This window comes from Cyanistes caeruleus, chromosome 1 (genome assembly GCF_971803275.1).
Source record: "Cyanistes caeruleus chromosome 1, bCyaCae1.hap1.1, whole genome shotgun sequence".
Classification (NCBI taxonomy): domain Eukaryota; kingdom Metazoa; phylum Chordata; class Aves; order Passeriformes; family Paridae; genus Cyanistes; species Cyanistes caeruleus.
In genome coordinates, this window is record NC_141701.1 from 451633 (window position 1) to 476527 (window position 24895).

Below are 24895 nucleotides of genomic sequence, written 5' to 3' on the forward strand. Positions count from 1 at the left end.
CACAGCCAGACACAGCCAGGCACGGCCTGGCACAGCACAGCCATGGCACAGCCAGCTATGGCACAGCTATGGCACAGCCAGGCACGGCCTGGCACAGCACAGCCATGGCACAGCCTGGCACGGCCTGGCACGGCCCAGGATCCCCGGCCAGCGAGGCACTGGGGTGCTGTGAGGCCAGCCCGTGTCAGCACCCCGCCTACTGAGGGGGCTGCTGGAGCAAGGCGCCTCCCTGCTGGGGGGAGCACGGGGGTCTCAGGGTGGCTTTGGGGGATCTTGGGGGCTCGGATGTTCAAAGCCAGCACGGCACGAGGCAGGCAGGGCGAACCGGGTCAGCAGGAGTGGGGGCTGGGCACGGCACGGCACGGCCCGGCCCGGTGCCGACCCACGGCTCTGCCCCAGGGCAGCGGCAGCGCCGCATCTGCGCCGCCGAGATAAGGAGCCGGGGGAGCCGGGGGAGCCGGGGGGGGCCGGGGGGGACCGGGGGGACCGGGGGGGGCCGGGCGGGCCGGGCGGGCCGGGCCTCGGCGATAGCAGCGGGGAACAGAGCCTGGAACGGGACACGCGTCCCGTGGGGTGCGCCTGCCCCGCCCGCCACGCTTCCCGCACGCTGCCACGGATCCACACGCTCCCCGTGGATCCGGGACATTCCCCATGGATCCGGGACATTTCCCATGGATCCGGGACATTTCCCATGGATCCGGGACATTCCCCATGGATCCGGGACATTTCCCATGGATCCGGGACATTCCCCATGGATCCGGGATGCTCCCATGGATCTGGGACATTCCCCATGGATCCAGGACATTTCACATGGATCCGGGACATTCCCCATGGATCTGGGACATTTCCCATGGATCCGGGATGCTCCCATGGATCTGGGACATTCCCCATGGATCCGGGACATTTCCCATGGATCTGGGACATTCCCCATGGATCCGGGACATTCCCCATGGATCCGGGATGCTCCCATGGATCTGGGACATTCCCCATGGATCCGGGACATTTCCCATGGATCTGGGACATTCCCCATGGATCTGGGACATTCCCCACGGATCCAGGACGCTCCCCACGGATCCAGGACACTCCCCACAGATCCAGGACATTCCCCATGGATCTGGGACACTCCCCACAGATCCAGGACGCTCCCAGTGGATCCAGGACGCTCCCCACGGCTCCACACGCTCCCCATGGATCCGGGACATTCCCCACAGATCCAGGACACTCCCCACGGATCCAGGACACTCCCCACAGATCCAGGACGCTCCCCACGGATCCAGGACACTCCCCACGGATCCAGGACACTCCCCACAGATCCAGGACGCTCCCAGTGGATCCAGGACACTCCCCACAGATCCAGGACATTCCCCATGGATCCGGGACATTCCCCACAGATCCAGGACGCTCCCCACAGATCCAGGACACTCCCCACAGATCCAGGACATTCCCCATGGATCCGGGACATTCCCCACAGATCCAGGACGCTTCCCACGGCTGCACCGCGGAGGACGTGGGACAGTGCCGGGAAGAGTTTCCCCACGGCCGCCAGAGGCAGCGCCGGGGGGCGGAGGCCGTGCCGGGGGGGCCGCGCCGGGGATGCCGGTGGTTGCCAGCCACGGCCCCTCGAGGCTGGTGAGTCACTGCTGCGGCCAGAAGCGGCATCCAGCAACCCTCCCGGCCTGGCACAGCCGGAGCCGCCAGCGCGGTGGAAAAGCTGAGTGCAGCGGAAAGGGGGACACGGGGGGGGCTTCCCAAACCTCTGGGGCCCCCACCCGCCCACTGCCGCCACGTCTCTGGCAGCCTTGGAAACCGGAGCGGGGCCAAACAAACAGCGGCATCCTGCTGCCAAAACCAGCCGGCGCCGCCAGCAGGCTGCCAGGCTCTGCCTCGGCCGCCCGAGCTTCCCCAGCCCTGTGCCCCCCGGCCCTGTGCCCCCCGGCCCTGTGCCCCCCGGCCCTGTGTCCCCCGGCCCTGTGTCCCCAGCCCTGTGCCCCCAGCCCTGTGTCCCCCGGCCCTGTGCCCACCGGCTCTGTGCCCCCCAGCTCTCTGTCCCCCGGCTCTGTGCACCCCGGCCCTGTGTCCCCAGCTCTCTGTCCCCCGGCCCTGTGCCCCCCGGCCCTGTGTCCCCCAGCTCTCTGTCCCCCGGCCCTGTGCCCCCCGGCCCTGTGTCCCCAGCTCTGTGCCCCCCGGCTCTGTGCCCCCCGGCTCTGTGTCCCCCGGCCCTGTGCCCCCCGGCCCTGTGTCCCCCGGCCCTGTGCCCCCCGGCCCTGTGCCCACCGGCCCTGTGCCCCCCGGCCCTGTGTCCCCCAGCCCCGCGGGCACGGGGATGCAGCTCCGGCTGAGCTGTGGTGCACCCCGAGAACACCTGCCCTGACACTGTGCCACAAGTGACACCGACAGCAGCTGGAGCAGCCCCTCACGGGCACCGGGAGCCCACCGTGGGCACCGGGAAACCCACCCGTGGGCACCGGGAAACCCACCCGCGGGCACCGGGAAACCCACCCGTGGGCACCGGGAAACCCACCCACGGGCACCGGGAAACCCACCCGCGGGCACCGGGAAACCCACCCGCGGGCACCGGGAAAACCACCCGCGGGCACCGGGAAACCCACCCGTGGGCACCGGGAGCGCACAGCGGGCACCGGGAAACCCACCCGCGGGCACCGGGAAACCCACCCACGGGCACCGGGCAGCCCCTCATGGGCACCGGGAAACCCACTCGTGGGCACCGGGAGCCCACCGTGGGCACCGGGAGCGCACAGCGGGCACCGGGAAACCCACCCGTGGGCACCGGGAAACCCACCCGCGGGCACCGGGCAGCTCCTCATGGGCACCGGGAGTGCACGGCGGGCACCGGGCAGCCCCTCATGGGCACCGGGAAACCCACCCGCGGGCACCGGGAAACCCACCCGCGGGCACCGGGCAGCCCCTCATGGGCACCGGGAGCGCACGGCGGGCACCGGGAAACCCACCCGTGGGCACCGGGAGCCCACCGTGGGCACCGGGAGCGCACGGCGGGCACCGGGCAGCCCCCCTTCCCCCAGGAGGGTTTCATGAGCAGCGCTCCAAACCAAACGCACTGGCCCGGAGTGGCGCAGCCGGGCACGGGCACCACCGGGGGACACCCCGGAGCCCCCAAGGGACCGCCGGGAGCAGCCGATGCTGCCGGAGCCCCCCGGGAGCTCCCAGCTCGGGGGGGTCGCGGCGCTGAGGGATGATGGCCCCCGGCAGGTGCGACCTTGGGGGTGTCCTTCGGACCGGAGCGGCGCCAGGGACAGCGGCCCCCCCGGGCGGGAGCAGCGGGGGCTCCGGCCGGGCCAAGGTGCCCTGCCCGCCTTATCTGGCACCGGCACCGGCAGCGGCCGCGGGGCCATCCCGGAGCGGCGGCGGCCGCGGGAGCGGGGCCATCCCGGAGCGGCGGCGGCCGCGGGAGCGGGGCCATCCCGGAGCGGCGGCGGCCGCGGGAGCGGGGCCATCCCGGAGCGGCGGCGGCCCCGTGACGGTGCCCAGCGCCGCACACGGATCGACGGAAACCGCAGCCAACGCCCTGGAAAGTGCCCGGGGGGAGGGCCGGGGCCTCCCCGGCAGCTCGGATGCAGGTGGTGGCTGCGGCCGCGCCGGGGCTGCGGGTGGGGGTCTCATAGGACCCCCGGCATCCTCCCGGCGCTCCCCGGCCCCCTCTGTCACCAGATACCCGCCCCCAGAACTATTTGGCACCTCGGTGCCTCGGCGCGGGGATGCTGCGGGAGGGTTTGGGCAGCCGGCTCGGCGCCAGGGAGCTCCTGCCGGGACCTCCACTCGTGAAAGCGTCGGGGTGGGCAGGGGGCGGCGGCACGGGGGGGGCCACACTCTGTCGGTGCTGAGTCACCCTCGGGTAGCATCACTCCCCCCGCCTGGGTACCACTCCCGCCGGGATGCTCCCCCAGGGCAGCTGAAGCCCCCCCAGAACGCAGGGCCGCACGCCTCTCCCCGCGCCCCCCTCCCCAGGGTGGGTGGGTCCCCCTGAGCCCCCCCGGGACCCCCGCCCCGGCGGCCGCAGGTGTCGGGTGGCTCCCCCTCCCCGGGTGGGCGGGGCGAGGGGCCGAGCCGAGCCGAGCCAGGCGCGGGGGGGCCGAGCGGAGCCCAACTCACCGGTGCCCCCCGGCTCGTCCCGCTGCCGCCGCCAGTACCACACCAGGGCGAGGGATGCTGCGTGTCCCGCCGCCACCAGCGACGGGAACAGGGACCCGGTGTCCTCCATGAGGGACACGGCACGGGCTCGGCACCGGCCGGGCTCGGCGGGTCAGGGACGAACCAGCGCCCGCCCCCACGGGGCAGCGCCCGCTCCGCCTTAACCCCTCCCGAACCGCGGCGTGGAGACGCCTCCTGCCCGCCACACCGGCAGGGCCCCCCCGTGTCCCCCCCGATCCCGCGCCCCCCCCCGAGTGTCCCCTTCATCCCGGCTTTTTATATCCTGGGACAACGCGCCCCGGCGGCGCCAGCCCCCCCCCCGTCCCCGTCCTTTCCGCAGCCCCACCGGTCTCACCCACCCGGTACGACCTTCATGGGCAGGCAGGTGCGGGCAGGTGCGGGCAGGGTGCGGACAGGTGCGGAGCGAGGGCGCAGCGCGGCTCCGCCGGTGGCGGCGGGGGCTGGGGGGGGGCGGGCAGGGAGCGGGCGCCGATATAAATAACCGGCGCCCGTCACCGAGCCCGAGTTAGAACATGACACGGGCGGGGGCGGGACGGGGCGACCGCGGCGGCGCCCCAGGACCCCCGGACCCCCCGGCACCGGGGCGGGTCACCCGGCCGTCACCTCGGGGGCCGCCGTGACATCAGAAGTGAGAGCCCCGGCACGGCCCCGCCGCCGAAGGACGCCGCCCCCCCGGGCAGGGGGGTAGTGGGGCCGCGGGGGGGGTACCGGACCCCCTCCGCCCCCGCGGGGACCCCGCAACCCCCGGCCGCCGGCGCGACCCCGTCTCCGCAAGCCGGGATTCCAGGCCGGGTTTTCCGGCAGCGGCTGCCGGGGCGGGCGGAGGGAAAGCCTGGAGCCGGATCGGCTGGCACCAGCACTGGACGGGGTCCAGTCCCACGCGTCCCACGCGAGGGTCGGGCAGCCACGGCAGCCCCGGAGCCCGGCGCGAGATGCGACCCCCGGGCCGGGCCTCGGGACAACCCCTCCGGTCCCCACGGGACGTGGGTGCTGCCCGCGAGCAGCCGCAGCCACGGGACAGCAGCGCCGCGGGCCCGGCCCCCCCGGCGGCCGGTGACTCACGGCGCTGGCAGGGACCGGGCTCGGCGCCTCCAGGCTGGAAACTTGGACCGGAGGCGGCTGCCCACGGCCACGGCCTGACTCACAGCCCGCGGGGATCGGGGGGGCCCTCGCCGCCGCCTGGGAGCGACACCGCAGCTGCCCCGCCCGGGGGGGTGGGACACGGGGCGCCCCGCACCCCCGCCGGGTCCAGCTGCCGCCGATCGTGTGTCGGGATCGCGTGTCGCCAGGGAGGCGGGGTTGGGGACCCCCCCGCAGCCGCAGCCCCCTCCCCACCAGCGCTGCCCGCCCCAGCTGCCGCCGTCTGTCCGACCCACCCTAGGCCCAGTGGGGACCTGGGGGGGCAAAATCCCCACGGAATGCGCCCCCTCCCCGCCATGGCCCCCCTGAAGCGGCGCTCCCCAGGGCGCGGGCACCCCGCCGCACATCCCCCCGCCGCACAGCCCCCCGCCGCACAGCCCCCCGCCGCACAGCCCCCCGCAGCACAGCCCCCAGGCCCAGCTTCCCCCCGGCACCGCGGCGGAGCCCGGCAGGGCGGCACCAGCCCGCCACACGCCCGGTGCCGTCACCCCAGCGCCTCTCGGGGACCCCGGGAAGCCACCTCAGTGCACCCCGGCCCCCGGGATCCCCCAGGGGCCGCTCCAGCCCAGAGGGTCCCCGTGGGGTCAGGACGAGGAGCCCCCCAGACAGGGCAGGGACCTGCAGGAACCCCTTGGCTAGGAAGAGGTGGGGAGCAGTCAGGGGGGCTGAAGGACTTGGGGGGCTGGAGAACTTGGGGAGATGAAGGACTTGGGGAGCTGGAGGACTTGGGGAGCTGGAGGACTTGGGGAGATGAAGGACTTGGGGAGCTGGAGGACTTGGGGGGCTGGAGGACTTGGGGGGCTGGAGGACTTGGGGAGATGAAGGACTTGGGGGGCTGGAGAACTTGGGGAGATGAAGAACTTGTCCCAGCCCTCCCCTGGGAGCAGAGGGGCTCCAGTGCCCCCCACCCACGATGGCACCAGGAGCAGCCCGGGGGCGCTGATCGGTACCTGCGGCCGGGCCGGGCTGGGGGGGCGGCTGGGCCACCCCCTGCGCTGCTCTGCCGGCGCTGGGCTCCACGTGCCCCACGCCCTCGTCCTTCCTGCGGTACAGCCGGTCACCGGCGGCGGGACGCGCCCGCTGGGGAGCGGCGGCGGCGGCGGCGGCGGCGCGGGGCCGGGGGGCGGCGGGGCGGGGGACGCGCTGCAGGGAGCGCGGGACCACGTCCGGCGGCAGCCGCAGGTACTGGCGCAGGTGGGCGACGCCGGCGTCCGTCAGGTACCAGTAGAGGTGTCTCCAGGCGGCCGTCTGGCGCACGAGGCCGCGGGAGCGCAGCGAGGCCATGGCACGCCGGACCTCCACGTTGGCCACGCCGGGCAGCTGCGGGTGGGTGCGCCGGGGGCAGCCGTCCCGCTCCCCGACCAGAACGCCCTCGTGAAACAGCAGCTCCAGGATGGAGCGGAGCCGCTCCAGCGGCATCAGCATCCCCGCCACCATGGCGGCACGGCTCCGGGCACGGGCCCGCTCGGTTACGGCTCACCCAGCACAGCTCAACAGAGTCCAGAACCGCTCCGTACGGCACAGCCCAGCACGGCCCAGCACGGCCCAGCACAGCCCAGCACGGCCCAGCACAGCCCAGCACGGCCCAGAGCAGCTCAGCACGGTCCAGAGCAGCTCAGCACGGTCCAGAGCAGCTCAGCACGGTCCAGAGCAGCTCAGCACGGTCCAGAGCAGCTCAGCACGGTCCAGTACAGCCCAGCACGGTCCAGTACAGCCCAGCACGGTCCGACGCGGCTCAGTGTGGTCCAGCCCAGCCCAGTACGGTCCGGTCCGGCTCGCGGTCAGTGCAGTCCAGTACAGCCCAGTACAGCCCGGTACAGCCCGGTATGGCCCGGCACGTCCCGGCGCGATCCGACACGGCGCGGCGCCGGCTGCCGGCACGGCGGGAGCGGCTGCAGCTCCACCCCCGCTCGGGGGGGTCAGGGGGGGCCCCAGGCCCTGCCCTGACTCACCACCGGCCCCTCCCCGGCCCCGGCTCCCGCCCGGGGGGGGCACGGCCGGACCCGCCTCCCCCTTCCCCCCCTGCCCCGACCCACCCGGCCGGTTCCTGCGTGGGAACCCCCGCGGGTCCCGCCCCGCCCCCGCCCCGGGACCGGCCCCTGGGAGCGCCCGGGGGGACCCTGAGCCGGGGGGGGTCCTTGGGCTTGGAGGGGACCCCGAGCCGCGGCCATCCCGGAGCCCAGGGGGACACTGAGCCGCGGGGGTCTCTGGGCTTGGGAGGGGCACCCCGAGCCTGGGGAGGCACCCTGAGCCCTGCGGCTGTCCCTGAGCTCGGGAGAGGACCGTGAGCACGGGGTCCCCGAGAGCGGGGAGGCCCCGAGCCGGGCACGGCTCCTCCACGCTCCCCCGAGCATCGCGCACCGCGGGGCCGCGGGCAGGGCTCGGGCAGGGGGGCGAGCAGGGGGGCGAGCAGGGCTCGGGCAGGGGGGCGAGCAGGTGGATGGGCACGGGCAGGGCCCGGTAGCCACATCCTGCCACGTCAATATTTGCTCTGCTCCTGGCCCAGTTTATCCCGGCACCCCCGGGGGGACCCCGCACAGTCCCGCCAGTGACACCGGGACACAGCTGTGCCACACCACGCCCGCCGGCCGGCAGCTGGGGACACGGCAGCTGCCGCTCCCCCGAGCCCCCCGCCACCGAGAACCGCCCAACAACCCCCAGCGGCACGGCGGGGACCCCAGCACGGCCCCCGGCACAGCAGCGGGACCCCCGGCAGGGCAGCGGGACCCCCGGCAGGGCAGCGGGACCCCCGGCACGGCAGTGGGACCCCCGGCACGGCAGCGGGACCCCCGGCACAGCAGCGGGAAGAGCCCCCGGCAGCGGGACCCCCGGCACAGCAGCGGGACCCCCGGCACGGCAGCGGGACCCCCGGCAGCGGGGACGCCCCCTCTGGGACCAACCCTGGGACCAAGCGGGGTGCCAGGGTGTCCCCCACGCTGGGGGCTGCTCATGCCGGGGGAACAGACCCCAAAACGGGAGGAGCCCCCCAAGGCTCCCTCAGCACCCCCGGCCGAGCGCAGGGAGCTCGGGGCACTGGGATGCTGCAAGGCCGCAGCAGGAGCCCCCCGGCAGCCTGGGGGGGACGGAGGGACACCCCCCGGCAGCCTTGGGGGACCGAGGGACACCCCCCGGCAGCCTCGGGGAACGGAGGGACACCCCCGGCAGCCTGGGGGGAACGGAGGGACACCCCCCGGCAGCCTGGGGGGAACGGAGGGACACCCCCCGGCAGCCTGGGGGAACGGAGGGACACCCCCCGGTAGCTTGGGGGGAACGGAGGGACACCCCCCGGCAGCCTTGGGGGGGAACGGAGGGACACCCCCCGGCAGCCTTGGGGGGGAACGGAGGGACACCCCCCGGCAGCCTTGGGGGGACGGAGGGACACCCCCCGGCAGCCTTGGGGAACGGAGGGAGACCCCCCGGCAGCCTGGGGGGAACGGAGGGACACCCCCCGGCAGCCTCGGGGAACGGAGGGACACCCCCCGGCAGCCTGGGGGAATGGAGGGACACCCCCTGGCAGCCTGGGGGAACGGAGGGACACCCCCCGGCAGCCTCGGGGAACGGAGGGACACCCCCCGGCAGCCTGGGGGGAACGGAGGGACACCCCCCGGCAGCCTGGGGGAATGGAGGGACACCCCCTGGCAGCCTGGGGGGAACGGAGGGACACCCCCCGGCAGCCTCGGGGGAATGGAGGGACACCCCCCGGCAGCCTCGGGGAACGGAGGGACACCCCCCGGTAGCTTGGGGGGAACGGAGGGACACCCCCCGGCAGCCTTGGGGGGACGGAGGGACACCCCCCGGCAGCCTGGGGGGAATGGAGGGACACCCCCGGCAACCTTGGGGACGGAGGGACACCCCCCGGCAGCCTCGGGGAACGGGGGGACACCCCCCGGCAGCCTCGGGGGAATGGAGGGACACCCCCCGGCACCGCCGCCCCTGCCGATGGCGCTGCTGCGAGTGACAGCGGGGTTCACTGGGATTTCCTGGTGGGGAGCAGTGACCCAGCCATGGGGGGCTGCTGCCTGTGGGGCGCCCACCCCTGGGGATCCCAAACCCGCGGGGCTGATGTGCACGCACTGCCGTCCCCGGGGGCCCCAGCAGGACCTGCACAACTTCCCCAGGCCCGCATCCCTCAGCCCTGGGGGCAGAGAGGGGTGGCGGAGTGGGGCTCCCGTTACTCCAGCACTGACCGGGGCCCCGGCACAGCTGGTGCGGGGGAGCTGGGAGCACTGGGGTGCCCAGGCCCCCTCCAAGGGAACGCCTGGGGAGAGCATCAGCCCCACCTCGGCACGTTCCACCCCCAGAGCACCCCGGAACCCCAGCGGGGTGGGAGGGGGCAGCGCTGGGGGGAGTAATGGGGGGCGAGGAGGGGGACAAAGGGGAGCAGGGATGAGAAACGATGGGGAGCGGCTGTGGATGGCTGCGATGGGGGCACCTCCAGGGAATCTGGGGGCAGCAGGAGCGCGTCCCCCCCCCCCAGCCGTGGCCCCGCACCCCCAGCCCGCAGCGGGGTCACGGCCGCGCCGGCGGCTCCCTCCGGGAAATGCCGCGTCAGCGCCCGCCGCCCGCCGTGATCCAACGCGATGTGACAGCGGGGCCGCCGCCAGCGCCCCGCAGCTGCCCCGTGCCGGGCAGGGCCCCGCACCCACCGGGGAGGAACCCCCCCGCACCGGCCCCGCAGCTCCGCTCACCGCCCCGCACCTCGGGGGGGGCCGGGAGCACCGGCTGCCAGCACGGGGGGCTGGGGGCACCCCCCGATCCCGCTCCTGTGCCGGGCGGGGGGGGAGGGGGCAGCCCCCCAAATGTGCCAGCGGCTTCTGGCCACGGGCCCGGCGCCGCCGTCCTGGTGCCGGTGCCAGTGCTGGGGTCTGGCGGGGCTCCCCGTGCCCGGCGGAACAAAGCCGCGGCTGTTTGCGGAGGGCACCGCGGCCAGAGGCTCAGAATGAGGCCGGTGCCGGCGGGGGTCCCGGCGCTGGGACGCTTCTCACGGTAAATCAGCCCCTCCGGAGCCCGGGCTCCGCCGGGAGCCGGGATCCCCTCGCTGGGGCCTGCGGCACCGCCACAGCTGCTGACCCTGCCGGTGCCCATCCCGAACCTCGCCGGGATCACCCCCGGACCCCCGAGATCCATCTCATCCCCACCCCGAGGCTCCCGGGGTCCATCGCGACCCCCGCCGGTGTCCATCCCCACCCCGAGGCCATCGCGACCCCCGCCGGGGTCCATCCCCACCCCGAGGCCATCGCGACCCCCGCCGGGGTCCATCCCCACCCCGAGGCTCCCGGTGTCCATCGCGACCCCCGCCGGGGTCCATCCCCACCCCGAGGCTCCCGGTGTCCATCCCACCCCGAGGCTCCCGGCTCCATCCCCACCCCGAGGCTCCCGGTGTCGATCACGCCGTTCCCGGCGCGCATCCCATCTCTCGCCGGGTACACGCCGACCCTCTCCGGGCTCCGTTCCAGGCCGGGCCCGGCCCGGTGGCTCGCTGCGGTGGCCCCGCGGTGGCTCTGTGCCCGCTGCGGTGACACAGGGAGCCCCGTGACCGGGCCCGTTCCTCACGGCCCAGCGCACCGGCTCTGCAGCACGGCTCGGTACCGCGGCACGGCCAGCGCGATGCCTGCCGGGTTCCCGGTGACACCGGCTCACTCTGGGCGATGCCGGGGCGTCCCCGGTGACCCCCGCCCTCCTGCCGGCGCTGCGACAGCGGCACGGGAGGGATGCGGTGCGGCTGGAGCTCCCCGGGACGCGCCCCCCCCTCCCCGGGACGCGGAACCGCCCCGGGACGCTGCCGGTCCCCGCGGGCCCGGTCCCGGGACCCCTCCCGGCGCCCCCTCCCCCGGTACCTTTGAGGGACGCGATCTCGTGGTGGATGCCCCGCGCCCCCTCCATGGCCGCTCCCGCACGCCGCCGGCCGGTCCCGCAGCCCCGGGGCGGCTCCGGCCCGCCCCCCCCGGCCCGCCCCGCCCCGCCGCAGCCCCCCGCCCCTGCGGCACCGACACCGCCCCCCGGCAGCGCCTGCGACCGGCCCCCAGGACAGCAGAGACCCCTCCCCAGCAACGACACCAGGGGACCCCCCCAGCACGGCCCCGCTGTCCCCACAAGTGCAGCACAGCCCCTCCGGCAGGGGGGTCCCAGCGCCCGGACCCCCCCAGCACAGACCCCCCCCTCCCACCGGCACACACAGCGCCCCCCACGCCCAGCCCCCCACGTACAGCCCCACATGTCCAGCCCCCCATGTACAGCCCCCCATGTCCAGCCCCCCATGTCCAGCCCCCCACGCCCAGCCCCCCATGTCCAGCCCCCCATGCCCAGCCCCCATGTCCAGCCCCCCATGTCCAGCCCCCCATGTCCAGCCCCCCATGTCCAGCCCCCCATGCCCAGCCCCCATGTCCAGCCCCCCATGTCCAGCCCCCCATGTCCAGCCCCCCATGCCCAGCCCCCATGTCCAGCCCCCCATGTCCAGCCCCCCATGTCCAGCCCCCCATGTCCAGCCCCACATGTCCAGCCCCCCATGTCCAGCCCCCATGTCCAGCCCCCCATGTCCAGCCCCCATGTCCAGCCCCACATGTCCAGCCCCCCATGTCCAGCCCCCATGTCCAGCCCCACATGTCCAGCCCCCCATGTCCAGCCCCCCACGCCCAGCCCCCCATGTCCAGCCCCCCACTTACAGCCCCCCACTTACAGCCCCCCACGTACAGCCCCCCATGTCCAGCCCCACATGTCCAGCCCCCCACGCCCAGCCCCCCATGTCCAGCCCCCCACTTACAGCCCCCCACTTACAGCCCCCCACTTACAGCCCCCCATGTCCAGCCCCCCATGTCCAGCCCCCATGTCCAGCCCCCCATGTCCAGCCCCCCATGTCCAGCCCCCCATGTCCAGCCCCCATGTCCACCCCCACATGTCCAGCCCCACATGTCCACCCCCACATGTCCAGCCCCCCATGTCCAGCCCCCATGTCCACCCCCACATGTCCAGCCCCACATGTCCACCCCCCCATGTCCAGCCCCCCATGTCCAGCCCCACATGTCCAGCCCCCCATGTCCAGCCCCCATGTCCAGCCCCACATGTCCAGCCCCCACGTACAGCCCCACATGTCCAGCCCCCCATGTCCAGCCCCCATGTCCAGCCCCCCATGTCCAGCCCCCATGTCCAGCCCCCCATGTCCAGCCCCACATGTCCAGCCCCCCATGTCCAGCCCCACATGTCCAGCCCCCCATGTCCAGCCCCCCATGTCCAGCCCCCCATGTCCACCCCCACATGTCCAGCCCCACACGCCCAGCCCCACATGTCCAGCCCCCCAAACTCGCTCAGCCCAGCTCCCCCCGGCTGGGGCCCGTCCCCGGTGTCCCCCAGTCCCCCGGTGTCCCCCAGTCCCCCGGTGTCCCCCAGTCCTGCCAGCACTGCTGGGGGGGTGTCTGTCCCTGAGGGGGGCAGGGGAGTCCCCAGCTGCCCCCGCTGGCACCGGGACCCCCGTCCGGGGGTGGGGGGAGCCCCCAGCTGCCCCCGCTGGCACCGGGACCCCGTCCGGGGGTGGGGGGAGCCCCTGGCACGGTGCCAGCCGGTGGTGCCAGGCCTCAGCCTCAGCCTCAGCTCCGGGTGGCCACAGCGGCCCCAAATCAGCCAGGAATGGCCACTGCACTGCGGCCACCGCGGCCAGCGGCCAGCCCTGGGGACACCGGGAGGGACCCAGCACAGCCACCACACCCTGGGCACCGGCCAGCCCTGGGGACACCGGGAGGGACCCAGCACAGCCACCACACTGCGGCCATCGGGAGGGACTGTGGCATGGCCACCAGCCACTGCAGCCACTGGCCAGCCCTGGGGACACCGGCAGGGACTGTGCCATGGCCACCAGCCACTGTAGCCACTGGCCAGCCCTGGGGACACCAGCATGGCCACCAGCCACTGCAGCCACTGGTCACCACACCACAGCCACTCCCAGAGCCCTGGGGACACTGAGAAGGAGCCTGACACTGCCACCACACCTTAACCACAGCCACCACACCCTGGCCACCGGCCAGCCCTGGGGACACCGGGAGGGACTGTGCCATGGCCACCAGCCACTGCAGCCACTGGCCAGCCCTGGGGACACCGGGAGGGACTGTGCCATGGCCACCAGCCACTGTAGCCACTGGCCAGCCCTGGGGACACCGGGAGGGACCCAGCACAGCCACCACACCCTGGCCACCGGGCAGCCCTGGGGACACCGGGAGGGACTGTGCCATGGCCACCACACCCTGGGCACCGGCCAGCCCTGGGGACACCGGGAGGGACTGTGCCATGGCCACCAGCCACTGTAGCCACTGGCCAGCCCTGGGGACACCGGGAGGGACCCAGCACAGCCACCACACCCTGGCCACCGGGCAGCCCTGGGGACACCGGGAGGGACTGTGCCATGGCCACCACACCCTGGGCACCGGCCAGCCCTGGGGACACCGGGAGGGACTGTGCCATGGCCACCAGCCACTGCAGCCACTGCCCAGCCCTGGGGACACTGTGAGGAACTGTGGCATGGCCACCACACCCTGGCCACTGGCCAGCCCTGGGGACACCGGGAGGGACTGTGCCATGGCCACCACACCCTGGCCACCAGCCAGCCCTGGGGACACCAGGAGGGACTGTGGCATGGCCACCACACTGTGGCCACCAGCCAGCCCTAGGGTGACCAGGAGGCCACCACACTGTAGCCACCACAGCCACTGGCCACCACACTCAGGACACTGGCCAGCCTCCAAGCCGCAGGGACATGAGGAGGGACTCCAGCACAGCCACTGCACTGTGGCCACCATGGCCACTGTGGCCAGCAGCCACTCCCCGATGCCAGGGACACCAGGAGGGATCCCGGCACGGACACCGGCCAGTCCCCAACGCAGGGATAGCAGGAGGGACAGTGGCACGGTCACCATAATGGAGCCACCGGGCCACTGTCCACTCCTGGGGACACTGGGAAGGGGCTGTGGCATGGCCACAGTGGCACTGTGACCCCCGGGGACACTGTGACCCCCGGGGACACTGTGACCCCCAGTGGCACTGTGAGGGCTGTGACACAGCCACAGGGACACTGTGACCCCCGGGGACACTGTGACCCCCAGGGACACTGTGAGGGCTGTGACACAGCCACAGGGACACTGTGACCCCCAGGGACACTGTGACCCCCAGGGACACTGTGAGGGCTGTGACACAGCCAGAGTGACACCGTGACCCCCAGGGACACTGTGAGGGCTGTGACACAGCCAGAGTGACACTGTGACCCCCAGGGACACTGTGACCCCCAGGGACACTGTGAGGGCTGTGACACAGCCACAGTGACACTGTGACCCCCAGGGACACTGTGACCCCCAGTGGCACTGTGACCCCCAGGGACACTGGGAAGGGGCTGTGACACGGCCACAGTGACACTGTGACCCCCAGGGACACTGTGACCCCCAGGGACACTGGGAAGGGGCTGTGACACGGCCACAGTGACACTGTGACCCCCAGGGACACTGTGAGGGCTGTGACACAGCCAGAGTGACACTGTGACCCCCAGTGACACTGTGAGGGCTGTGACACAGCCAGAGTGACACTGTGAACCCCAGGGACACTGTGAGGGCTGTGACACAGCCAGAGTGACACTGTGAACCCCAGGGACACTGTGAGGGCTGTGACACAGCCAGAGTGACACTGTGACCCCCCGGGACACTGTGACCCCCAGGGACACTGTGACCCCCAGTGATACTGTGACCCCCAGGGACACTGTGAGGGCTGTGACACAGCCACAGTGACACTGTGACCCCCAGCCTGTCCTCAGTGCCCAGTGACAGTGCCAGAGGTGATGGTGGCAGAGGGGACAGTGTCCCCCAGCCTGTCCTCGGTGCCCAGTGACAGTGACAGTGGTGATGGTGGCAGAGGGGACAGTGTCCCCCAGCCTGTCCTCGGTGCCCAGTGACAGCACTGATGGTGGCAGAGGGGACAGTGTCCCCCAGCCTGTCCTCGGTGCCCAGTGACAGTGGTGATGGTGGCAGAGGGGACAGTGTCCCCCAGCCTGTCCTCGGTGCCCAGTGACAGTGGTGATGGCGGCAGAGGGGACAGTGTCCCCCAGCCTGTCCTCGGTGCCCAGTGCCAGCGGTGATGGTGGCAGAGGAGACAGTGTCCCCCAGCCTGTCCTCGGTGCCCAGTGACAGCACTGATGGTGGCAGAGGGGACAGTGTCCCCCAGCCTGTCCTCGGTGCCCAGTGACAGCACTGATGGTGGCAGAGGGGACAGTGTCCCCCAGCCTGTCCTCGGTGCCCAGTGACAGTGGTGATGGTGGCAGAGGGGACAGTGTCCCCCAGCCTGTCCTCGGTGCCCAGTGACAGTGCCAGCGCTGATGGTGGCAGAGGGGACAGTGTCCCCCAGCCTGTCCTCGGTGCCCAGTGACAGTGGTGATGGCGGCAGAGGGGACAGTGTCCCCCAGCCTGTCCTCGGTGCCCAGTGCCAGCGGTGATGGTGGCAGAGGGGACAGTGTCCCCCAGCCTGTCCTCGGTGCCCAGTGCCAGCGGTGATGGTGGCAGAGGGGACAGTGTCCCCCAGCCTGTCCTCGGTGCCCAGTGCCAGCGGTGATGGTGGCAGAGGGGACAGTGTCCCCCAGCCTGTCCTCGGTGCCCAGTGCCAGTGGTGATGGTGGCAGAGGGGACAGTGTCCCCCAGCCTGTCCTCGGTGCCCAGTGACAGTGCCAGCGCTGATGGTGGCAGAGGGGACAGTGTCCCCCAGCCTGTCCTCGGTGCCCAGTGACAGTGCCAGCGCCGATGGTGGCAGAGGGGACAGTGTCCCCCAGCCTGTCCTCGGTGCCCAGTGCCAGTGGTGATGGTGGCAGAGGGGACAGTGTCCCCCAGTCTGTCCTCGGTGCCCAGTGACAGTGCCAGCACTGATGGTGGCAGAGGGGACGGTGTCCCCCAGCCTGTCCTCGGTGCCCAGTGACAGTGCCAGCGCCGATGGTGGCAGAGGGGACAGTGTCCCCCAGCCTGTCCTCGGTGCCCAGTGACAGCACTGATGGTGGCAGAGGGGACAGTGTCCCCCAGCCTGTCCTCAGTGCCCAGTGACAGTGACAGTGGTGATGGTGGCAGAGGGGACAGTGTCCCCCAGCCTGTCCTCAGTGCCCAGTGACAGTGACAGTGGTGATGGTGGCAGAGGGGACAGTGTCCCCCAGCCTGTCCTCGGTGCCCACCGGGCCCTGTGCCACACCAGTGGCTCTAAGGGAGGACAGTGCCCCGTGTCACCCGGGGGTCCCCAGCACCCAGCCCCGTGCCAGGGCCACCAGCAGCTCCTGGTCCCCTGTCCCACGCAGGGCAGAGCCCCTGGCACGGCGGGCGCCGTGTCCCCCGGGCTCGGAGCCGCGGGGGTGGCACGTGCCAGCCGCGCTGGCAGCGCTCAGCGCCTCCCGTGGGCTCCGTGCCCACCGCGGCGCTGTCACCCTTCCTGTGACACTGCCCGGCTGTGCTGGCTCAGCCCTGACATCAGCACCAGACAGACAGACAGACAGACAGACACCGGGCACCGGGCACCGGGCACCGGACACCGGGCACCCCCACGGGCCACGGCACCAAAGCCACCGACACCTGGCAGGGGTGGCAGGAGCTCTGGGTGCCACACACAGAGACATGGCACAGGTGACACAGGTGACACCAAACCCTCTGGCACTCAGAGAGGTGACACAGGTGACACCAAACCCCCTGGCACTCAGAGAGGTGACACAGGTGGCACAGGTGACACCAAACCCTCTGGCACCCAGAGAGGTGACACAGGTGACACAGGTGACACCAAACCCTCTGGCACCCATTGAGGTGGCACAGGTGACACCAAACCCTCTGGCACCCATTGAGGTGGCACAGGTGACACCAAACCCTCTGGCACCCAGAGAGGTGACACAGGTGACACCAAACCCTCTGGCACCCATTGAGGTGGCACAGGTGACACCAAACCCTCTGGCACCCATTGAGGTGACACAGGTGACACAGGTGACACCAAACCCCCTGGCACCCAGAGAGGTGGCACAGGTGACACAGGTGACACCAAACCCTCTGGCACCCATTGAGGTGACACAGGTGACACCAAACGCTCTGGCACCCAGAGAGGTGGCACAGGTGACACAGGTGACACCAAACCCTCTGGGACCCAGAGGTGACACAGGTGACACCAAACCCTCTGGCACCCAGAGAGGTGACACAGGTGACACCAAACCCTCTGGCACCCATTGAGGTGGCACAGGTGACACAGGTGACACCAAACCCTCTGGCACCCAGAGAGGTGACACAGGTGACACAGGTGACACAGGTGACACCAAACCCTCTGGCACCCATTGAGGTGACACAGGTGACACAGGTGACACCAAACCCTCTGGCACCCAGAGAGGTGACACAGGTGACACCAAACCCTCTGGCACCCATTGAGGTGACACAGGTGACACCAAACCCTCTGGCACCCAGAGAGGTGACACAGGTGACACAGGTGACACCAAACCCTCTGGCACCCATTGAGGTGACACAGGTGACACCAAACCCTCTGGCACCCAGAGAGGTGGCACAGGTGACACAGGTGACACAGGTGACACCAAACCCTCTGGCACCCAGAGAGGTGACACAGGTGACACCAAACCCTCTGGGACCCAGAGGTGACACAGGTGACACCAAACCCTCTGGCACCCATTGAGGTGGCACAGGTGACACCAAACCCTCTGGCACCCATTGAGGTGACACAGGTGACACAGGTGACACCAAACCCCCTGGCACCCAGAGAGGTGGCACAGGTGACACAGGTGACACCAAACCCTCTGGCACCCATTGAGGTGACACAGGTGACACCAAACGCTCTGGCACCCAGAGAGGTGGCACAGGTGACACAGGTGACACCAAACCCTCTGGGACCCAGAGGTGACACAGGTGACACCAAACCCTCTGGCACCCAGAGAGGTGACACAGGTGACACCAAACCCTCTGGCACCCATTGAGGTGGCACAGGTGACACAGGTGACACCAAACCCTCTGGCACCCAGAGAGGTGACACAGGTGACACAGGTGACACAGGTGACACCAAACCCTCTGGCACCCAGAGAGGTGACACAGGTGACACCAAACCCTCTGGCACCCATTGAGGTGGCACAGGTGACACCAAACCCTCTGGCACCCAGAGAGGTGACACAGGTGACACCAAACCCTCTGGCACCCATTGAGGTGACACAGGTGACACCAAACCCTCTGGCACCCAGAGAGGTGGCACAGGTGACACAGGTGACACAGGTGACACCAAACCCTCTGGCACCCAGAGAGGTGACACAGGTGACACCAAACCCTCTGGCACCCATTGAGGTGGCACAGGTGACACCAAACCCTCTGGCACTCAGAGACATGGCACAGGTGACACAGATGACACCAAACCCTCTGGCACCCATTGAGGTGGCACAGGTGACACCAAACCCTCTGGCACCCATTGAGGTGACACAGGTGACACCAAACCCTCTGGCACCCATTGAGGTGACACAGGTGGCACAGGTGACACCAAACAGGTGACACCAAACCCTCTGGCACCCATTGAGGTGACACAGGTGACACCAAACCCTCTGGGACCCATTGAGGTGACACAGGTGACACCAAACCCTCTGGCACACAGAGAGGTGACACAGGTGACACCAAACCCTCTGGCACCCAGAGAGGTGACACAGGTGACACAGGTGACACCAAACACCTGCCCCAGCACCAACAGCACTGAACCTTCCAGAACCTGGAGAGGTGACAGCAGAATGTGACACTGAACCTTCCGGAACCTGGAGAGGTGGGACCACGCTGTGACACTGAACCGCTGCCAGCACCCAGAGGTGACACCAAACCCCTGCCAGCTCCCGGGGGTGGGACAGCACGGTGACACCAAACCCCTGCCAGCACCCAGGGGTGGGACAGCACGGTGACAATCCCTGCCAGCACCCAGAGGTGACACCAAACCCCTGCCAGCACCCAGGGGTGGGACAGCACGGTGACAATCCCTGCCAGCACCCAGGGGTGGGACAGCACGGTGACAATCCCTGCCAGCACCCAGGGGTGGGACAGTACGGTGACACCAAACCCCTGCCAGCGCTCAGGGGTGGGACAGCACGGTGACAATCCCTGCCAGCACCCAGGTGGGACAGCACGGTGACAATGAACCCCTGCCAGCTCCCAGGTGGGACAGCACGGTGACACCAAACCCCTGCCAGCACCCAGAGGTGACACCAAACCCCTGCCAGCACCCAGGGGTGGGACAGCACGGTGACACCAAACCCCTGCCAGCGCTCAGGGGTGGGACAGCACGGTGACAATCCCTGCCAGCACCCAGGTGGGACAGCACGGTGACAATCCCTGCCAGCACCCAGAGGTGACACCAAACCCCTGCCAGCACCCAGGGGTGGGACAGCACGGTGACACCAAACCCCTGCCAGCGCTCAGGTGGGACAGCACGGTGACAATGAACCCCTGCCAGCACCCAGAGGTGACACCGAACCGCTGCCAGCTCCCAGGGGTGGGACAGCACGGTGACACCAAACCCCTGCCAGCACCCAGGGGTGGGACAGCACGGTGACACTGAACCGCTGCCAGCACCCAGGGGTGGGACAGCACGGTGACAATCCCTGCCAGCACCCAGGTGGGACAGCACGGTGACAATCCCTGCCAGCTCCCAGGGGTGGGACAGCACGGTGACACTGAACCGCTGCCACCCGCCCAGCACCAGGCCATGCCACGGTGCCCTGGCCCAGGGGAGGGGACAGCAGCAGCCAAAGCGCTGCCACCTCCGCTGGTGGCACCGGATGGTGCCGAGCTGTGCCAGGCCCGGCCGTGCCGAGCTGTGCCAGGCCCGGATGGTGCCGAGCTGTGCCAGGCCCGGCAGTGCCGAGCTGTGCCAGGCCCAGCAGTGCCGAGCTGTGCCAGGCCTGGCCGTGCCGAGCTGTGCCAGGCCTGGATGGTGCCGAGCTGTGCCAGGCCCGGATGGTGCCGAGCTGTGCCAGGCCCGGCAGTGCCGAGCTGTGCCAGGCCCGGATGGTGCCGAGCTGTGCCAGGCCCGGCCGTGCTGAGCTGTGCCAGGCCCGGATGGTACCGAGCTGTGCCAGGCCCGGCAGTGCCGAGCTGTGCCAGGCCCGGACGGTGCCGAGCTGTGCCAGGCCCGGCAGTGCCGAGCTGTGCCAGGCCCGGACGGTGCCGAGCTGTGCCAGGCCTGGCAGTGCCGAGCTGTGCCAGGCCCGGCAGTGCCGAGCTGTGCCAGGCCTGGCAGTGCCGAGCTGTGCCAGGCCCAGCAGTGCCGAGCTGTGCCAGGCCCGGATGGTGCCGAGCTGTGCCAGGCCTGGCAGTGCCGAGCTGTGCCAGGCCCAGCCATGCCGAGCTGTGCCAGGCCCGGCCGTGTCAAGCTGCTCCTGACGGCACCGAGCGCACCGGGGCCCCCAGCCAGGGGACACCGGGACTGTGCCACAGCCGCTGGTGGCACCGTCCCCAGCACCCTGCCAGCGCCGTCCCGCTCCGGTGGGAGCAGCCAGGAGCCCCCCACGGCCGGGACCCCCGGTGTGGGGCCGGGACCCCCGGTGTGGGGCCGGGGGGGCTCCCCCCGCGGGCAGCGCCCGCTCCCATGTAAGGACATGGCCGAGCCGCTGCCGGCCCCGCGCCGCGACACCGGGGCGCCCTCGGCCACGCGCGGGCACCGGGGGCACCGCGGGGAGCACCGGGGGCACCGCGGGGAGCACCGGGGACACCGCGGGGAGCACCGGGGACACCGCGGGGAGCACCGGGACAATGCGGGGAGCACCGGGGCAATGCGGGGAGCACCGGGGACACCGCGGGGAGCACCGGGGACAATGCGGGGAGCACCGGGGACACCGCGGGGAGCACCGGGGGCACCGCCGGGAACACCGGGGGCACCGCGGGCAGCACCGGGGGCACCGCGGGGAGCACCGGGGGCACCGCGGGCAGCACCGGGGGCACCGCGGGCAGCACCGGGGGCACCGCCGGGAACACCGGGGGCACCGCGGGGAGCACCGGGGACACTGCTAGAGTACCGGGGACACCGCGGGGAGCACCGGGGGCAATGCGGGGAGCACCGGCCCCCGCCCCATCTCGGCTCGGAGCCCGAGATGCCACCGGTGTCACCCGTGCCACCCGTGTCACCGATGCCACCGGAGCTCCGCCGCCCCCCGCCGCCCGTGCCCCCTCCGTGCCGCCCCCGGCCCCCCGGCAGCAGCTCTGTGCCCGGGGCACTCGGAGGGACCCCCCTGCCCCAGCACCGATCCCGCCGGTCGCTCCGGGGGGCGCGGGCACGGCCCCCCACCCTTCCCCGGGCACCGAGCCCCGCTGAGAGCGGCGGCCCGGGGGGCTCCGGGGGGCTCCGGGGGGCTCCGGGGGGGTTCCCGGGGGGTTCCCGGGGGGTTCCCGGGGGGGCTCGGCGGGGTCCGCGGTGCCGGCCGTGCCCCCCGGCCCCCCCGGCCCCCCCGGCCGTGCCGGGGCTGGCGGTGCCGGTCGTGCCCAATTATGGGAATGAGCGGCCGCGCTCCCCGCGCCCCCCCCGCCGTCCGCGCCCCCCGCGCCCCCCGCGCCCCCCGCGCCCCCCGGCCGGAACGGGGGTCCCGTACCCTTGTAGCGCTCCCGCACGTCCTCGTAGGCCTGGATGAAGTCCTGCTCCTCGGGCGCGGGAGGGGCACCGGCGGCGGCCATGGCGGCACACCGAGGTTTTGGGGGGCGAGGGCGGGGCCGGGGTCCGGGGGGTCCGGGGGGTCCGGAGGGTCCGGGGGGTCCGGGGGGTCCGGGGGGTCCGGAGGGTCCGGCGGCTGGGCAGGGGCACGGGACGGGAGCGGGGACGGGAGCGGGGACGGGAGCGGGGACGGGACAGGGGACGGGACAGGGGACGGGACGCGCCCCCGGCCAGCCCTTTAAAGGAACCGCCGGACACCGCCCCGACCCACGGAACCACGGAACCACGGACACGGAACCCACGGAACCACGGACACGGAACCACGGACACGGAACCCACGGAACCGCGGACACCGAACCCACGGAACCACGGACACCGAACCCACGGACACCGCCCCGACCCACGGAACCCACGGAACCACGGACACGGAACCCACGGAACCGCGGACACGGAACCCACGGAACCCACGGAACCCACGGAACCCACGGAACCCACGGAACCGCGGACACCGAACCGCGGACACCGAACCACGGACACGGAACCCACGGAACCCACGGAACCACGGACACCGCCCCGACCCACGGAACCACGGACACGGAACCACGGACACCGAACCACGGCCACGGAACCGCGGCCACGGCAGCCTGTGGGGTTCGGACACCCCACACACCCCACACGGGAAATCCCCCACGCCCCCCCAGACGGGTCACACGGGGCTGGGGAGTGGCCCTGGCCGAACCCCGATACTGCCGGCCCGTCCGTGGGGACCCCACGGTGTCCTGAGGGGGGCGAGGGGGGCGAGGGGGGCGTGGTAAGGGACGGGGGGCTCGGGTGATGGGGACCGTGTGGGGCTGGGGGCTCGGGTGATGAGGGATGGGGTGGGGCTGGGGTCTCGGGTGATGAGGGATGGGCTGGGGGGTGCCTGGCGCAGGGACCCCCCGGTTCTCAGCCTGACCTCCCCCCCCTCACAGAGACCCTCGCGTCCCCCCCGGCCTGGGGGGGACAGGGACGCCCCCCGGGATTCCCGCAGCAGCCCCACGAGCACCGAGGGGTTTTTAGAGCTGTGTGTCCCAGCGCCACCCGGGGGGCACCGAGGGGACCCCACTGCGGCCCCCAACACCCCCTCCCCCACCAGAGCCCAGTCCCAGCCGTGGGCGAGCTGGGGGGGGGGTGCGGGGGGGACACCGTCCCCATGGGATGGGACATCGTCATCCCTAAAAATAAACACCAATGCCCCGAAATGCGAGCGGGGACAGCGGCGGGAGGGGGCGGGGAGGGAGGGAGGGAGGGAGGGGTTACGGAAATAGCCGGGGGGGAGGGTTCTGTGCCGGGGGTGTGAGCGCTCTCTGCGGGGGACGGGCTGAGCGCTTTTTGGGGACACACTGGAAGCCGGATGGGGGCGGCACGGCCCGGCCCGGCCCGGCAAGGCCCGGATCGGCACGGCCCGGTTCTGCCCGGCCCGGCCCGGTTCGGCAAGGCCCGGTTCGGCACGGCCCGGTTCGGCAAGGCCTGGCCCGGTTCGACCCGGCCTGGCCCGGTTCGGCAAGGCCCGGCCCGGTTCTGCCCGGCCCGGATCGGCACGGCCCGGTTCGGCAAGGCCCGGTTCTGCCCGGCACGGCCCGGTTCTGCCCGGCCCGGTTCGGCACGGCCCGGTTCGGCAAGGCCCGGCCCGGTTAGGCACGGCCCGGTTCGGCCCGGCCTGGCCCGGTTCGGCACGGCCCGGCCCGGTTCGGCAAGGCCCGGCCCGGCTCGGCACGGCCCGGCCCGGTTCGGCACGGCCCGGTTCTGCCCGGCCCGGCCCGGTTCGGCATCCCCCATGGCAGCTTCACTGCCCCGACCCCGGCACAGCCCCCGGAGCGATGTCACCCCTCGGTCCCCCGGCTCACGTGGGACTCCCACGGCATCGCCCCCGGACACCGCCGACCCCTCCATCCCCCGGCGCACGCGGAGTCCCCCGGGGTCGCGTTCCAGACCCCCGGACACATCCAGACCCCCGGACACATCCCGGCCCCCGGACACATCCCGGTCCCCGGACACATCCAGACCCCCGGACACATCCAGACCCCCGGACACATCCAGACCCCCGGACACATCCCGGCCCCCGGACACATCCAGACCCCCGGACACATCCCGGCCCCCGGACACATCCCGGCCTCCGGACACATCCTGGCCTCCGGACACATCCCGGCCCCCGGACACATCCAGACCCCCGGACACATCCCGGCCCCCGGACACATCCCGAACCCCGGACACATCCTGGCCTCCGGACACATCCAGACCCCCGGACCCATCCCGGCCCCCGGACACATCCAGACCCCCGGACACATCCCGGCCCCCGGACACATCCAGACCCCCGGACACATCCAGACCCCCGGACACATCCCGGCCCCCGGACACATCCCGGCCCCCGGACACATCGAGACCCCCGGACACATCCCGGCCTCCGGACACATCCAGACCCCCGGACACATCCAGACCCCCGGACACATCCAGACCCCCGGACACATCCCGGCCCCCGGATACATCCAGACCCCCGGACACATCCCGGCCTCCGGACACATCCAGACCCCCGGACACATCCAGACCCCCGGACACATCCCGGCCCCCGGATACATCCAGACCCCCGGACACATCCCGGCCTCCGGACACATCCAGACCCCCGGACACATCCAGACCCCCGGACACATCCCGGCCCCCGGACACATCCAGACCCCCGGACACATCCCGGCCTCCGGACACATCCAGACCCCCGGACACATCCCGGCCTCCGGACACATCCAGACCCCCGGACACATCCAGACCCCCGGACACATCCCGGTCCCCGGACACATCCCGGTCCCCTCCCCGGAGAGCGACTCTCGCCGAGCCCCCCGGTCCCGGCTCCCGTGTCACGTCCCCACCCCCCGGCCGCGTTCTC

At 72.1% G+C, this 24895-nt stretch overlaps 1 protein-coding gene across 17 annotated transcripts in view; it reads right to left on the bottom strand.

Moving 5' to 3' along the window:
- Positions 1-24895, bottom strand: part of PLEC (plectin) — a 127049-nt gene that overhangs the window by 99260 nt on the left and 2894 nt on the right. For 3 of the 17 annotated variants that reach the window (XM_086875488.1, XM_086875465.1, XM_086875445.1), the window contains exon 1: positions 4129-4307. The exons of 4 other annotated variants lie outside the window; for them this stretch is intronic. In XM_086875488.1, coding sequence (XP_086731614.1) covers positions 4129-4237 — 109 coding nt within the window. In that variant the 5' untranslated portion in view covers positions 4238-4307. Of the gene's footprint in view, positions 1-4128; positions 4330-4526; positions 4612-6278; positions 6781-11165; positions 11252-21919; positions 22104-24895 lie in introns of those variants that run through there. 10 more of the 17 variants (XM_086875422.1, XM_086875417.1, XM_086875530.1 and 7 more) reach the window with 7 other exon arrangements.